Here is a 12,760-nt window from a genome sequence, read left to right as displayed (position 1 = left end):
ATGACAACTGACAGATTCAACCCGGCCATCTTTCCGGCTCCTCTCCTTCGCCATTCTCCAGTAGCCCAGCATGCGGGCTTTCTAGCAACTGTACCCTGTCGCCATCTCCAATATCAACCTTGAACAAAATCACCACCTCCCTCTCGGCCTCCAATCACACAAGAAGCCTCGTACAAAACCCAACCCGGTTCCCATTCCCGTTAGGTTTCCAAGCTCCTCTCTCCTCGCTACCTAGCGTGAAGATACGGGACAAAACCGAGCTAGCTCACGGCGAACGATGCCTAACCCGCTACCGCGATGACCAAAACCTTCACAAGCGAGAGCCCACAGGTCCCTGCATCGTGATATCGTATGGGTCATCAGGGTCTTGCGGCAAGAAACGGAGCCCGCCACGTGGTTCACTCTTTGGACGCCCATCGGAGTATTGTATGAGGGATCGTGATAGAAAGGGGAGTGTGGGAAGTGGTTTTGGGGACCCTTATCCCGTGCTTCCCCCCTCCTCTACCTCCGCTTCCGTTGATACTCAAGCAAGGAAGCTACGTCGGCACATCAGCTCACTTCCAGTCATGCGGGCTGAATGCCCTACCTTCAAGTGAAACCAAGGAGGTTTAACAAAAAAAAAGGCCACTGGGTAAGGTGAGCGTGGGCAGATTTCCGGACGAATGAGAGTCATCTGTCCGAAGTTCTATGGATGATGGGCCTATCTGGGAGAAGCTCGATAGAACTCTATTTCCGAAAAGCTCCTCTCTACCTGGTCAGATTGAAATATCAAAACTTGACAGAAGACGCCACAAGATTGGGATTGAGGCGGGTTTTGACCAACCAGGCTGCGTTCTCGCTCATCACGATCCTTCTCGTCCTGAAAGAATCATGTACCAACTTTTCTTGTTTTTTTTTTGTGTGTTTTTTTGGGGGGGAGGGTTTTGGTCCCAAATTTCCGCATGTGATATTACTTGTCTACCTACCTTTACATACGAAAACCACAAAACAGCCGTGCATAAATTCCGTTCCAAAGGGGGGCTTACCAAGCCCGCTCCCAAGACTTCCCGCAAAACCTCCGCTGGCAGCCAAGGGACAATCTCGCCATGCCCACCGAAAAGCCTCCTAGAGTTTCCAAGATAGGTTTGTCTCACTCATCAGTTTGAAATTCCTCACAGTGTTAGAGGTGTATAACAACATAACAACCTACCTACCTACCCTTCCTGTATTAGGTTGACTGACTCCGGTCACAAAACAAAACCATGACGGGAACAGCCACGCTATATTTACTCGGGCCAGCTGTCTTTTTCGGTTTGTATCCCAAGGGATAAAGGTGTGTCAGTCAGATCGGTGGAAAGACCACAAGATCGGCTTCCCGCTCGATGCCGCTGGTTAGACGCGATGGGGGAGGAAAGATGGTGCATTGGTAAAAAGGGGGCCCCTTATCGTCGCTATCCTCACTGGGCCACGGGCGTTAAAAAGACAGTGAGTGATGCGAGATGGGAGAGATTACATGACACGATTTGATCCGTTCTTGACACATACTGGCGTTGAAGTGTATCATGACAAGTGGTGTCTACATTCTCATTTGGCGGATGTACTCTACGGTGTCCCCTCACAATGCCAACCCACCACAAGTTCCACAGTCACAGAATACACAAACCAAATCCAAATGCTTCATATTCCATGTAAACCTCGCAAAAATGACAAAACTCAACTTCAATTCTCGACACCGGTTTCTAATGAAGTATCTGATGCAATGCTATAGTCTACTCCCACACAGTAATACTCCCAAACACTACTCCCTCATCAATGCAAACCCATTCACCCACCCTCACACTCTCTCACTTCCTAAAAGTAGCCGACCTCCCCGCCCTCTCATAATTCCTATTCCTCACCCCCTTCAAATCCGACCCCGTCTTCGCAGCATACGGATCAAAGACCTTCTCCTTCTTGCCCTTCTTCCCCTTCCTCTTGTCATCAAACTCCGACCTCGCCCCCCCGTCAGCCTTGAGCACAGAAGCAGCCTTGCTGTAATCAAACGCCTCCTCCTCCTCCTCCTCCTCTTCCTCCTGCTGTTGCTCCTGTGCCTTGGCAGCCCTCTTAGCAGCCTTCCTAGCCTTCCGCTCGGCCCTCTTCGCCTCCCTCCTCGCCTCCTCATCCACTTCCGCTTCCTTTTCATCCCCCTCTTCAGCCTGCTCCTGTGCAGCCGCCTCCCGCTTAGCCTTCTTAGCAGCCTTCCTTCTGAGTTTCTTCTCCTGCTTAGCAGTCTTCTTCGCCGCCTCGACATCCTCCTCTTCCGAGTCATCTTCTTGTTCACCATCTGCAGGGGTGGTGACATCCTCCATTTCCACATCCTCCTCAACATCTTCCTCATCCTCCACTTGCTCCTCCGGACCAGAGTACATATCCGCCTCGCTCGCCTTGCGCTTTCTCCCCGTCTTGAGTGTAAACTCCTGATTCTCCTGCTCCTGCTCCTCCTGACCATAAACCTCAGCAGCAGATTTGAGCACTGGAACCCTCTCCTCCACATCACCACCCCCAACCTCCTCCTCCTCTTGCGCAGCGCTATAGTAAAGAGGAAGCTCCAGCACCTCATCATCCTCACCCTCCTTCTTCCCCCCCTTATCCTCCCAAGCCGAACTCAACGGCACATTCCCCCACAACTGCGACTTCTCACTCCTCAACTCCTTAATATCCACCGCCTCCTCCTTCTGCACCATGGGCACAATCTGCGCCTGCGCGAAACCACTCCCCCCACTAAGAAACTGCAACAAACTCACCCCCCCGGCAAGCCCCTTCTCCCTCCCCTCCTGCACAACCCCAAACAACTCGTCCAGCCTCCCCTTCAAATTCCTCGCGTGCCCATCCAGCAAGCTCCAAAGCGCCTTCTTGTCGCTAGGCATAATCCTCACAATCTCCGCCATAACATGCTCCTTCATCACAAACCCCGTGCTCTCGTCCTCTTCCCTTGCCGTCTTATCCCTCCAGTTCCACAACGCCCTAAAAACCGCAAACTCCTCCTTGTTGTAGACATAACTCGACCTCGCAAGGTAGTTATACCACCCCCGATCCCCCAGCCCAGTCTCCTCGTCAAAAGCAGGGTTCTCGTACCTAGACAAAGCAGTCTTCTTGGACTTGGCAATCACCCGCTCAATCGGCTTCCCATCCGGATGGACAGTGTGCGCCGCGGCAGCAAGATCATTCCGGATCATGTCGTAGACATAAAGCAAGTAATGCGTATCAGCCCGGGCATAATACAGCATCTCCGCCGGCAACGGCCTTTGCAACGTCATCATTAGCTTTTCACCTTTCTTCAAACCCATCATCATCACCACCATGTACTCACCTAATCCTCCAATCAGCCAGCTGCCACCTCTTATCCGCCTCAAACCCCACAAACTTCTTCAGCAAAAACGCCAAACTCCCCCCCCCATACCCCAACACAGTCGACGCATGATGCGTGTCAAACAACCCCACCACGTACACCCCCAAGTCCCTCTGCAGCCACACCACATCCATAAACGCCCCATGAAAAACCTTCACAATCCCCGGGTCAGCAAAAACCTCATTCAGCACCTCCAACCTGTGCCTCCACGGCACCAAAGTGTCCACAATCCAATCCTTCTCCCTCGTGCTGATCTGCATGAGCGACAACAGACCCGTATAAGTCCGAAAGTCGTGATGCTCCAAATCAATCGCAATCTCCCTCGCCTTCTTCAGCTCCTCGACCATCTCCAGCGCTCCCTCCCACGTGTCCACCCAAATCGGCTTGGTGCTCTCGACGTCGAGGTACTTGATCGGCTCTCTTGACTCGAACACATGGCTGGGGTATTTCATCGCTTCAATTTCGGGCTGGTAAGGATTCTGGTATCTGAGGGGTCTGTTAGTTTTCTTTTTTGGGAAAAATTACAGAGACATAATTGGACAAAATGCTCGAGGGGACCAAGTCCAGAACTGTGAGCGGAAAAATCCCTTGGAGCCTTTTTAGAAGCCTGTTGAAGAGTGTTGCCGGGAGCTTCCTCAGAGACATCCCTGGGGACCTCCTTTGGCGATTCCGTAAGAAGCTCCAGGGGGTTCCCATGGGAATCCACATTAGGGAATCCTTCAAAATCTCCTCCGAAGGGTCCTCAGGAACCCCTTCGGGAGTTTTCTCTGGAAACCTCCACAGACGCCGTCACAGCTTGCTGATATGTTTTGTCCCGCATCTTCTGTCTCCAGCGCCAGTTTCCCACAGCCTTTCGGCTTCTGGGTTGGATGGCCAGACGCGGTTCTTCTTGGTCGGCTTCCTTTTCTTGGACAGAACTATCCACTGGGGGTACTGGAGAAACTAGGGAATTCTTGAAAAGGGACGGGGGTTCATACTGGGTAGTGTGCTCTTCATTAAGAATGGTGTTGAAAGACTGCTCCAACGGAACAATCGCATGTGGCTTCTTCGTCAAGATGGGCTTCCACGGCCCCTTGTCAAAGTTATTGGGCTTCTTCTCGAACCCATTCTGGGGCTTGACAATGTTGGCGCGCTTGAGTGACCAGTCGAGCGGCGCCGTCGATTTCGATCGCTTGGGGTCGCGGCCCTGTGAAGGAGGTTAGAGTGACACGGTAAAACATGTATAGAACCAAAAAAAAAACATACTTCTTCGACAGTGGGCGCATTCTTTCTCTTGATCAAACCGGTATACTCGTCAAGGCAGGTGTCGGCCTTCTCAAGGAACGAATCGATCACGTCGACGATGCCTCTCCACTTGATCTCGATATCGTCGATATCCTCCAGCTTGGTCGTCGACTGTCCCGTCACCTTGGAGGAAGACTTGAGCAACCCGTTGACCAAGCCCAGCATGCGATCGGCGGTCTTGTCGAGCTTGTCGCCGACGGATGGGCGGACGGTGCGCTGGAATTGGAGATCCTCGTTTGCGACGACACCGGCTGATCGAGTGACGGTGATGAGGGCGGGTTGGATGGCCTCTCGGAGAGAGTTGTAATCTTGTGATGACTCCATCCTGCTGTCGATGTCGCAAACAGTCCTGCCTTTTGCCAGTGATGGGGTGGTTGTCTTGCGCAGCAGGTGGTAGCTTTCTGGTTGTTTTCAAAACGGGCAGTTCCTGAACTTTTCGGTGGATCCGCTTTGGCAGGGTGGATGCGACGCTAAGCGGCTTTGAGAGTAGCGTGGTACTTGTAATTGCTGGGATTTATTGCTGTGTGGGAAAGTACACTCGAAAGAGGTGTGTTGCCGATAAGATAAGATCCTGGCTCTCCTCTCTCGCTTGGCAATTGGAGGTCACCTCACATGTGTTGGAGTTTGGTGGCGTTTAAGAGTGATGAGATGTCAAGGAAGACTTGAAGTTCCAACTTGCAAAGCTAAAGTTTTATTTGGGAGAAAATCAGAGTCGCTACCTAAGCTTCCTTCCATTCGATAGCAACTTGGCCCAAGCTTTTCCTCTGTTGGGAGTTCTTCTGGAGTCACGAGTTCGCCTATATCGAGACTGCTGGCTGGCCGCCGAAACACGCGGCATCGTTTCCCGGATTTGCCATCGCAGTGCAATACATCCAGGCGCAACACGGCTCTGTCATTTCAAAAATCCCTTAGCATTGCTTCATTGTTCTTGCTACCGAGGTCTGGGGCCTATTCAAAATGTCTCAATCACTTGCCCCAGAATGCAACGAGCTGAAAGAGTAAGTCCGTCTCATAGGGCCGTGTGTGTCATTCATGGTCACCGCTAACGGTTGATTTGCTCAGACGCTACGACACCTGCTTCTTGAAATGGTACAGCGAAAGTAGGCACGCCCTGCCCAACCATGTAAAGACGAACGACTGATGAATATTTAGAGTACCTGAGGGGGATCAGTACCTCGGACAATAACGAATGCGCCACCATGTTTAAGGAGTACAACGTATGCTTAAAGGTAAGATGGACCGTCTGAAAACTTTGGTGGATTTATGACGGGCTAACATTACACAGCGCGCACTCAAGGAACGGGGGATAGACAAGTTGCTGGACGAGGCCCGCGAAGACTTTAAAGAGAATGATGCAGCGCTGCTGGGGAAGAAGAAGTGTAAGTGCCTTCACCTCTGTATCACTCCTGACTTTTCTGACACAGGCTTTTTTAGAGAGAGTGGTTCAAACCATATGACCCTGATCTTAATCACTCGTACATGCGTAGAATAAAATGTATACTGTGCCATATAGGTCCTCCACCTGGAGTCTATTGATGTTACCCACCCACTCAGTGATCTGCCACACACCTGTTTGGTGTCAGATGTAAATACAGTGCCCGGTGTCCATATCGTATACACGGAAGTCTACATCTTCATAGAAAACTGTGTCACCGTCGTTGACCACCACACCGGAGGCTCGGATTCAAACCAGATGGCTGTCTGTCCCGCGCTGCCAGGAAAGGGAGATAAGTGGGGCACGGTTCATGGGAATGTGCGGGCTCTGATTGGCGATTGGAGACACGGTGATGGGGTTTTTTGTTGAAATGATCAGATGCACCATCGATCGAAGAGACGCAGAGAGTCTGGAACAAGCTTCGTCGCAAGCCCCAAGCAATTTGGCGGCCTTCATCCGACCTTGCCAGCTCCACTTGCTTGCCTCTTTAAGCTTCACACGCCCGCCCGCCGAGCCCTCGTTTTCCCCAGATACCGGTACCCCCAGCCACAGCATTTGGTCCCGTCAACTGACGACAGACAAGACGTCCGGCACATACATACACAGTATCCTGGCAGCAGCAGCGCGACAAGTCTATCCGTAGATCAACAAACAACACTGCACACGCACAGCCCACGACAAACTCCCCAAGGCATGCTCCGCCGGTAGCACACCACCACCCCCACGCGATTCTATGCACCCCTTTTCCGTCTTGACACTCGGCATCTTCGTAGCTGGCTACATCACCGCCCGATGGGACCTGGTCACTCGCCTCTATGAGCTTGCCATCTTTGCTTGGGATTACGGAGTGGTTGTAATGCTCGCCCACCCCCTCTTCCCCCCTCGTCTCCGCTTAAGCCCCCCCGCCTCGTTGTCTAACCTGCGCACGTCTGCACAGTCTCGAGCCGCCAAAGGCTTTGCCGCGCTTTCACTTGTGTTCCTGCTCATCTTTATACCCGTGGAACGTCTCGCAGCCCGGGAGTCGACTCTCGTACGACGCCTGCCCCTCCTCAACACTGGAAAAGACTTTGCTGATCAACACTGTCCAGCACCCGCGAGCACCCGGATCCGGCGTATCGGCCAGAGAGCAGTTGAGAAGACGGGGATCTTTCTAGGTGACCTCGCGCCTTGTTGTCTGTCATGCCAGAGAATGATGGCTTGATGCGCATATTCTGGCCGGCCGACCTGCCACGATCCGACCTGAGGGGTGTGGTGGTGGGGTGGAGGAACTCGGCCCTGGACGTGTTTGTGCTGGCCATTCTGGAAGAGGTGGAGGTGGGTTTATAACGCTCGACAAAAAAGGATGGAGAAAGCTGACATCTTGGCCAGCCCCGAAACGTCGACAGCGCCTTGAAGCTTGGCACCCTCACGCGAAACGCGCCCCATCCAGTAAGCCGCATCTATGAGCTGTGCGGGCAGTCGTCTCTGCATATTTTGGGACTGTCGAATACTTCAGACGACGTACAGATCGACCCATCATGGATCCGAGCGACGACCGGGCCGAGCATACGTGTACCGATAATCACATGCGCCAGGGCCTCGAATATTCAGATCATACTCTTCGAACGACCTTTTCCCGGAAGGATGCAGTACATCTCCTTGAGTCCCATAGCTCTGGCCCTGGGCGACAAGCATGAGACATTCAGGATCGGTCTTTCAGACGGCGCCGAGGAGGCCGACGAACGAGAGGAGCGGCTCAAAAAGGAGAAGAAGAAAAAACTGGTCGAGAAATTGAAGCAACACTCTATATTCAAGCGGACCCCGTCGGCCAAAGAGAGAGCACTGCCCAAAATTGTGAATCAAATCAACTGGGCGCGGGAGCTCGAGAAGCTGATGCAGAAGAATGTCTCGAGGATAGGAACAAGGCCCAAGAGAAGTTTGAGTGTGTCTGAGAGGGTTGTTGAATCGGCGACAACCATGCGAGACATAATACTGGTATGGCTATGGAACTTGGTGACGGTTTATGTCCTGCCCGTTATCAAGAAGCTGTTCGTGATCGGGCTGATGGCGCATCGGATCGCTGCCGAGGTGCTCTTGACGGTGCTCGAGTGGCGGGCTCGACCAAAATATGCTGCGCTGAAGGACATATCTGCCACAGCCCAGCAAGTCGAGATTCGGCTTCAGCAGTTTTGCTACTGGCCGATGCAGTATGTAACACTGCGGCTTAGGAAAAACGACTGGGAGAGTGTTACCACCAGCCATCCCGACTACATTCGCTTCTACAACAGCTTGTGGTTGGTAGCCAATGATGTTATTATTGGTATTGCGTTGGGGTCATACGTCATCGACAATTCCAGCTGGCTTGCGGATGAGATCAGCCACCTCTTGACGCAGTACACGGTCGAGGCTCTGCAGAGCAGTATTTCGTGGCTCATGGGATGGCCAGCGGGGCTGAAGCTCAACAGCGAACTGGCATTGTTTCTAGGGGATTTGTTTCTGTGGGTTATTGAGTACTGGTCCAGTGAGTATTCTGTGCTCAACCATCCCATCTCATCCCGTCACTAACCTTCACAGGTTGTATTGAGACTCTCCGTCCGGTTCTACCTCACATGATTTGGTTTATTGGTTTCTCCAGCTTTGCCGGAGCCAGCATGCCAATCGCCTTGTTCTCGGATCTGACATCGATCTTGACGATACACATTTATTCGTTCTACTTGGCATCTGCGAGGATCTACCATTGGCAGCTCAACATCCTGATCTCGCTCTTCCACCTATTTCGCGGCAAGAAGCACAATGTACTGAGGAACCGCATCGACTCGTGCGACTACGACCTGGATCAGCTGCTCGTTGGCACCATTCTTTTCACCTTGCTCTTCTTTTTGCTTCCAACCGTGGTGGTATTCTACCTTAATTTTGCCATCGCCCGCATGGTCATCATATCGCTCAAGGCGGTTTTTGATACCATGCTTTCATTTTTGAATCACTTTCCACTTTTTGCGCTTATGTTGAGGATCAAAGACCCTGGGAGGTTACCAGGTATGTTCTTATGCTCTACATCATGGTTTTGCAGTGTGCTGACTGGTGTTTGTAGGCGGAATTCGTTTTGAACTTCGAGATACCCAAGAAATTAGACACGGCGTTAATGACACGACGAAACCAATACCTTCGACTTCTGTAATTCACTTGAAGGTAGGCTTTTATTTCTCGGTTATTCTGCCTGGCTTTGAAACTGACACGACGATCAGTCCATACCCCTGAGCTTCAAAGCCATGTTCCATCAGTACTTTCAGATGGGACACCGCATCCGAAAACACTACTTGTCCCCGCGCGTATTGCTCTGCCTACTCACAGGCAAATTTGTGCCACCGCTTGATCGCAGAAACTTGTACAGTCTGCAGTACAGCATGCTTCCAGCACGCAGAGCCGGCATCATGGAGATGTGGGACGCGGTCAACTCGCTGCCGTCTCCAAAGCGGAGAACGGCACCGCTGTATATACCCGCACTGGCCAACGGGAGGAGATATCCGACTAATTCTGGCGGTGGGAGGTCACGAAGTTATGGGTAGGGCAAGCATGCGGTATAGGTAGAAAAAAGGCTGGGGTAGGTTATATAGGTTTTCTCTAGAAATATATATATATATATATATGAATATATATAATACGGGGCAATAGAAAGCGTAATGTATGAATCGCACACAGACGTACACATATAATTCGGAACTTTTTCACCGATGTTGCCGTATTCCGGCTGCTTTGCTTGCTTGACCGACTGTTTGTGTCGGGGGAATTTTCGGTATCTGATGAAAAGTCTAGATCGACGGCCACGTAGGTAATGGAGACATGGAGTATGCAGGTATGAGGTAAGTTTTATGGATTAGGTAGATAAGGTTGGGGTATATGTATCATGAGGCCAGGTTGGATCATGAAGGGAGATGTCAGGCGTTAGGGGGTGGTTTAAAAGAACCAGAAAACATAGCCAAGCCATCTGCCACAAATGACGGACCGTTTGATGATGGGGGACCACCAGCCAGTAGTGTAAATGAAAGGAAAATAATCCGAGCACATGGCGAGATCTCGCATTGTAACGATGTAATCAAGATCTCTTCGAGGTTAGGGGTCAGGGGGGCTCACCTCACCGACATCTTTGAACTGAAGAGAAAGGGGTCGTTCGAGACCGACTTTTCGAAAGTGTGTTGCCAAGACTACCCCACCAATGCAATCAATAGCTTCCCCGGGGTATCTCCAGATTTAGTACTCCCCACCTTGTTGATGCCTTCCCCATTTCCTGGGTCCCAGTCATCACCCCCTTCCCTGGTTTGGGGGAGGGAGAGGGTAGGTATATTTTGGTGCCTGGCATGTGCTGCCGGGTTGATTCTTGAACTGTGTTGTTTCAACTTTTGTTGCCTCACGACTTTCTTGACTCGTGACTTTTATTTTCGTCTCCTTAACATTTTGTATTTTGACTTGTCAAGCCCGAACGAAGAACCACCCACTCGCATCATTTGGAGACTACCAGGCGGTTTGGCTTTGGGACCTGTGACACAACTCTATTCTTGAACCGACGACACCGTTACCTGTCATCTGGTCTGTCTCAACCGCCGCCGGAGAAAGCCATACACGTAATCAACCAGCGTTTTATTGAGGGGATCGTCGTTGATCATTTTGGGAGGATACACACACACATATATATATAAAGGTTCGTTTCTCTCATGATGTGATCGTCTGATGTTGTGGTCTTTGCCGAACACACCCAACACTTTCACATCATCTGTTGATATCACACCGCTCAACTAACACGGCCATGCACCACCCACCCCTCAGCAGAAGCCAACTTCTTTTTCTTCCCAGATACAACAACAGGGTTATTCATCAACCCAGTCCACCCAAGCACCATCAGGATGATCAACATGGCCCACCAAGAAGACGCCAAAGAGCGCTTCTACCGCAACTTTCGCATGCAGCAAGCCAACATCCAAGAACAAATCACTCACCTCCCTTCCATCGCCCCCGTCGCCGGCGAGCGCCAGGATGCCACAGAGGTGATCCTGACCAACATTTCCCGCCTGACCAACGACGTGAGGGACGCTACGCATTTTCTGCCGGCGTACGATCATAGGGTGTACACCGACGCGGTGAACACCCTCCGGAAAGAGCTGGATGAGACGACGGCGAAGCTCGCGCCCAAGAGTCGGTTTCAGTTCCGGCCAAGACCGCCGGCAGCGGTTGATGGTGATGATGCCCCGAAGAGTGATTCCCGCCGGTTGGTGAACAACAGGGATGGGACCAAGGGGGAGAAGACGAATGGCCAGCCGCCGATCTCACCGCCTTTGTCGCCCGGTGGTGGTGGGAGCAGGGGAAGGTCGAGGAGTCCGAGGGCGATCAAGGTGGAGGGGGAGAGGGATGCTGTCATCACGCTGCCGGCAGATCACTCGCGGACTTCGTCGGTGGGGCAGCTTATTGATCTGTCTAGCTGTGTGGTCAACCTTTGCTCTCCTACTGTGGAAGCTAGTCGGGCGGCGCCGTTTGCGAGTTTGATGCTCAAGGGGGTTGAGAAGAGTGTTGTTGTGGCGGGGCATGTGGATGGCCCGGTTCATGTGACGGGGCTCAAGAGGTGTGTGGTTGTTGTGACGGCGAGGCAGGTGAGGATTCATGACTGTGAGGAGGTGGACTTTTATTTGTGGGTGAGGAGCGAGCCGATTATTGAGGGGTGCAAGGGGGTGAGGTTTGCGCCGTTGCCGGAGGGGATGGAGACAGGGGCAGAGGGGGAGAACAAGTGGAAGGAGGTGAAGGATTTCTTGTGGTTGAAGGAGGGGCAGAGTCCCAACTGGGGGGTGCTGGGGGAGGGGGAGAGGGTGAAAGGGGAGGTTTGGAGGGGGGTGATGGGGGATGAGGGAGGGGATGTGAAGGGGGTGCTGGGGAGGTTTGGGATTGCTTAGATGGGTGTTTTCTTTCTTTTAAAGGGCAAACTGCGCCTGTAGGTTATGCAACAGAGGGGTAGGTTCCCCAGTAATACATATTTAGTATGGGGAAGGATGTTGATAGAGTCAAGTAATTTGAGTAATTATTGTTATTGTGTTTGGGTATCGTTCGTTATTCGTATCTTGTGCTATGCTGTTGGCCGTAAATCTGGACGTATCGCTGCGCCCATGGCTTGAAATCACCAGTGTCTCCTTTCCATTGATGCCCGAGCCGTATCGCGGCAACCAACGGAGTCTTGATTGCTCTGTTGTCTGTTCAAGCCAGTGTCTACCAGCTCCATCGTATATTCTTCGTTCGGGACTGGGGGCCTGTCCACCAGTGGCTCGTCTGTCCATCACCACAGCCAATCCATTCTTCCTCGTCGTCCCCTTGTGCTCTCCAAAGAACTCAAGCCTGAACCGACAACAGCCTGATCTCTGCTCCCCACCGTTCTTCCTCCCCCCTTTGGTGTATGCTTGTCCTTCCGCAGCCCATTCCCCTCCTCTCATGTTATTTGGCCCGACTCACTCCACCATCACCCCCCTCCCCTCCTCCCCCTCCCTATCTTCCTCCCCCTCCCTATCACCCTCCCTGCTAAAAACCAAGCCCTCCTCCTTGATCCTGGCGAGCATTTCGGCCTGTTTCTTGCGGCGCTTTTCGAGCTCGATGATTTCGGTTTCTTGCTGGGGGATGAGGCGGGCGATGTCCTCCATTTGCTTTATCGAGTGGCGGGCGCG

At 52.2% G+C, this 12,760-nt stretch overlaps 4 protein-coding genes across 4 annotated transcripts; 3 read left to right on the top strand and 1 right to left on the bottom strand.

Annotated features, from left to right (window-relative positions):
• Window positions 1-1,683: 1,683 nt before the first annotated feature.
• On the bottom strand, window positions 1,684-5,740 carry RRP6 (exosome nuclease subunit). Its single transcript, XM_062948173.1, has 4 exons — window positions 4,613-5,740; window positions 4,345-4,553; window positions 3,329-3,853; window positions 1,684-3,261 (listed from the first exon to the last, which is right to left on the bottom strand). The coding sequence occupies exons 1-4, from the start codon at window positions 4,973-4,975 to the stop codon at window positions 1,824-1,826; spliced, it is 2,535 nt and encodes an 844-aa protein (XP_062799582.1). The 5' UTR covers window positions 4,976-5,740; the 3' UTR covers window positions 1,684-1,823.
• On the top strand, window positions 5,284-7,240 carry gpi1_2 (pig-Q; the record flags this gene model as incomplete). The annotated part of the gene is made up of 6 exons (XM_062940847.1): window positions 5,284-5,649; window positions 5,714-5,751; window positions 5,804-5,868; window positions 5,937-6,030; window positions 6,758-7,116; window positions 7,175-7,240. The coding sequence occupies exons 1-6, from the start codon at window positions 5,609-5,611 to the stop codon at window positions 7,238-7,240; spliced, it is 663 nt and encodes a 220-aa protein (XP_062799581.1). The 5' UTR covers window positions 5,284-5,608.
• A 25-nt stretch (window positions 7,241-7,265) lies between these two features.
• On the top strand, window positions 7,266-9,734 carry gpi1_1 (pig-Q; the record flags this gene model as incomplete). Its single annotated transcript, XM_062940846.1, has 5 exons — window positions 7,266-7,400; window positions 7,455-8,586; window positions 8,640-9,101; window positions 9,157-9,254; window positions 9,311-9,734. 5 exons carry the CDS (start codon window positions 7,266-7,268, stop codon window positions 9,629-9,631), a joined length of 2,148 nt encoding a protein of 715 aa, XP_062799580.1. The 3' UTR covers window positions 9,632-9,734.
• Window positions 9,735-10,330: 596 nt separating this feature from the next.
• Window positions 10,331-12,001, top strand: QC764_509160 (uncharacterized protein; the record flags this gene model as incomplete). The annotated part of the gene is made up of 2 exons (XM_062948172.1): window positions 10,331-10,779; window positions 10,963-12,001. Exons 1-2 carry the CDS (start codon window positions 10,775-10,777, stop codon window positions 11,999-12,001), a joined length of 1,044 nt encoding a protein of 347 aa, XP_062799579.1. The 5' UTR covers window positions 10,331-10,774.
• Between the last annotated feature and the right edge of the window lie 759 nt (window positions 12,002-12,760).

The sequence above is a fragment of the Podospora pseudoanserina genome, chromosome 5, assembly GCF_035222485.1.
Source record: "Podospora pseudoanserina strain CBS 124.78 chromosome 5, whole genome shotgun sequence".
Lineage (NCBI taxonomy): Eukaryota > Fungi > Ascomycota > Sordariomycetes > Sordariales > Podosporaceae > Podospora > Podospora pseudoanserina.
The sequence above is the reverse complement of the archived record's forward strand: the minus strand, read 5'-3'. Positions and strand labels throughout refer to the sequence as shown.

What these genes read in the sequence shown, in the direction of transcription:
- RRP6 (XM_062948173.1), bottom strand. Translation starts at nt 4,975, where the DNA reads ATGGAGTCATCACAAGATTACAACTCTCTCCGAGAGGCCATCCAACCC. An exon ending in ATGCGCCCACTGTCGAAGAA is followed by an intron (nt 4,554 to 4,612) that starts GTATGTTTTTTT and finishes CCTCCTTCACAG; the next exon opens with GGCCGCGACCCCAAGCGATC. An exon ending in CTGGCTGATTGGAGGATTAG is followed by an intron (nt 3,262 to 3,328) that starts GTGAGTACATGG and finishes GACGTTGCAAAG; the next exon opens with GCCGTTGCCGGCGGAGATGC.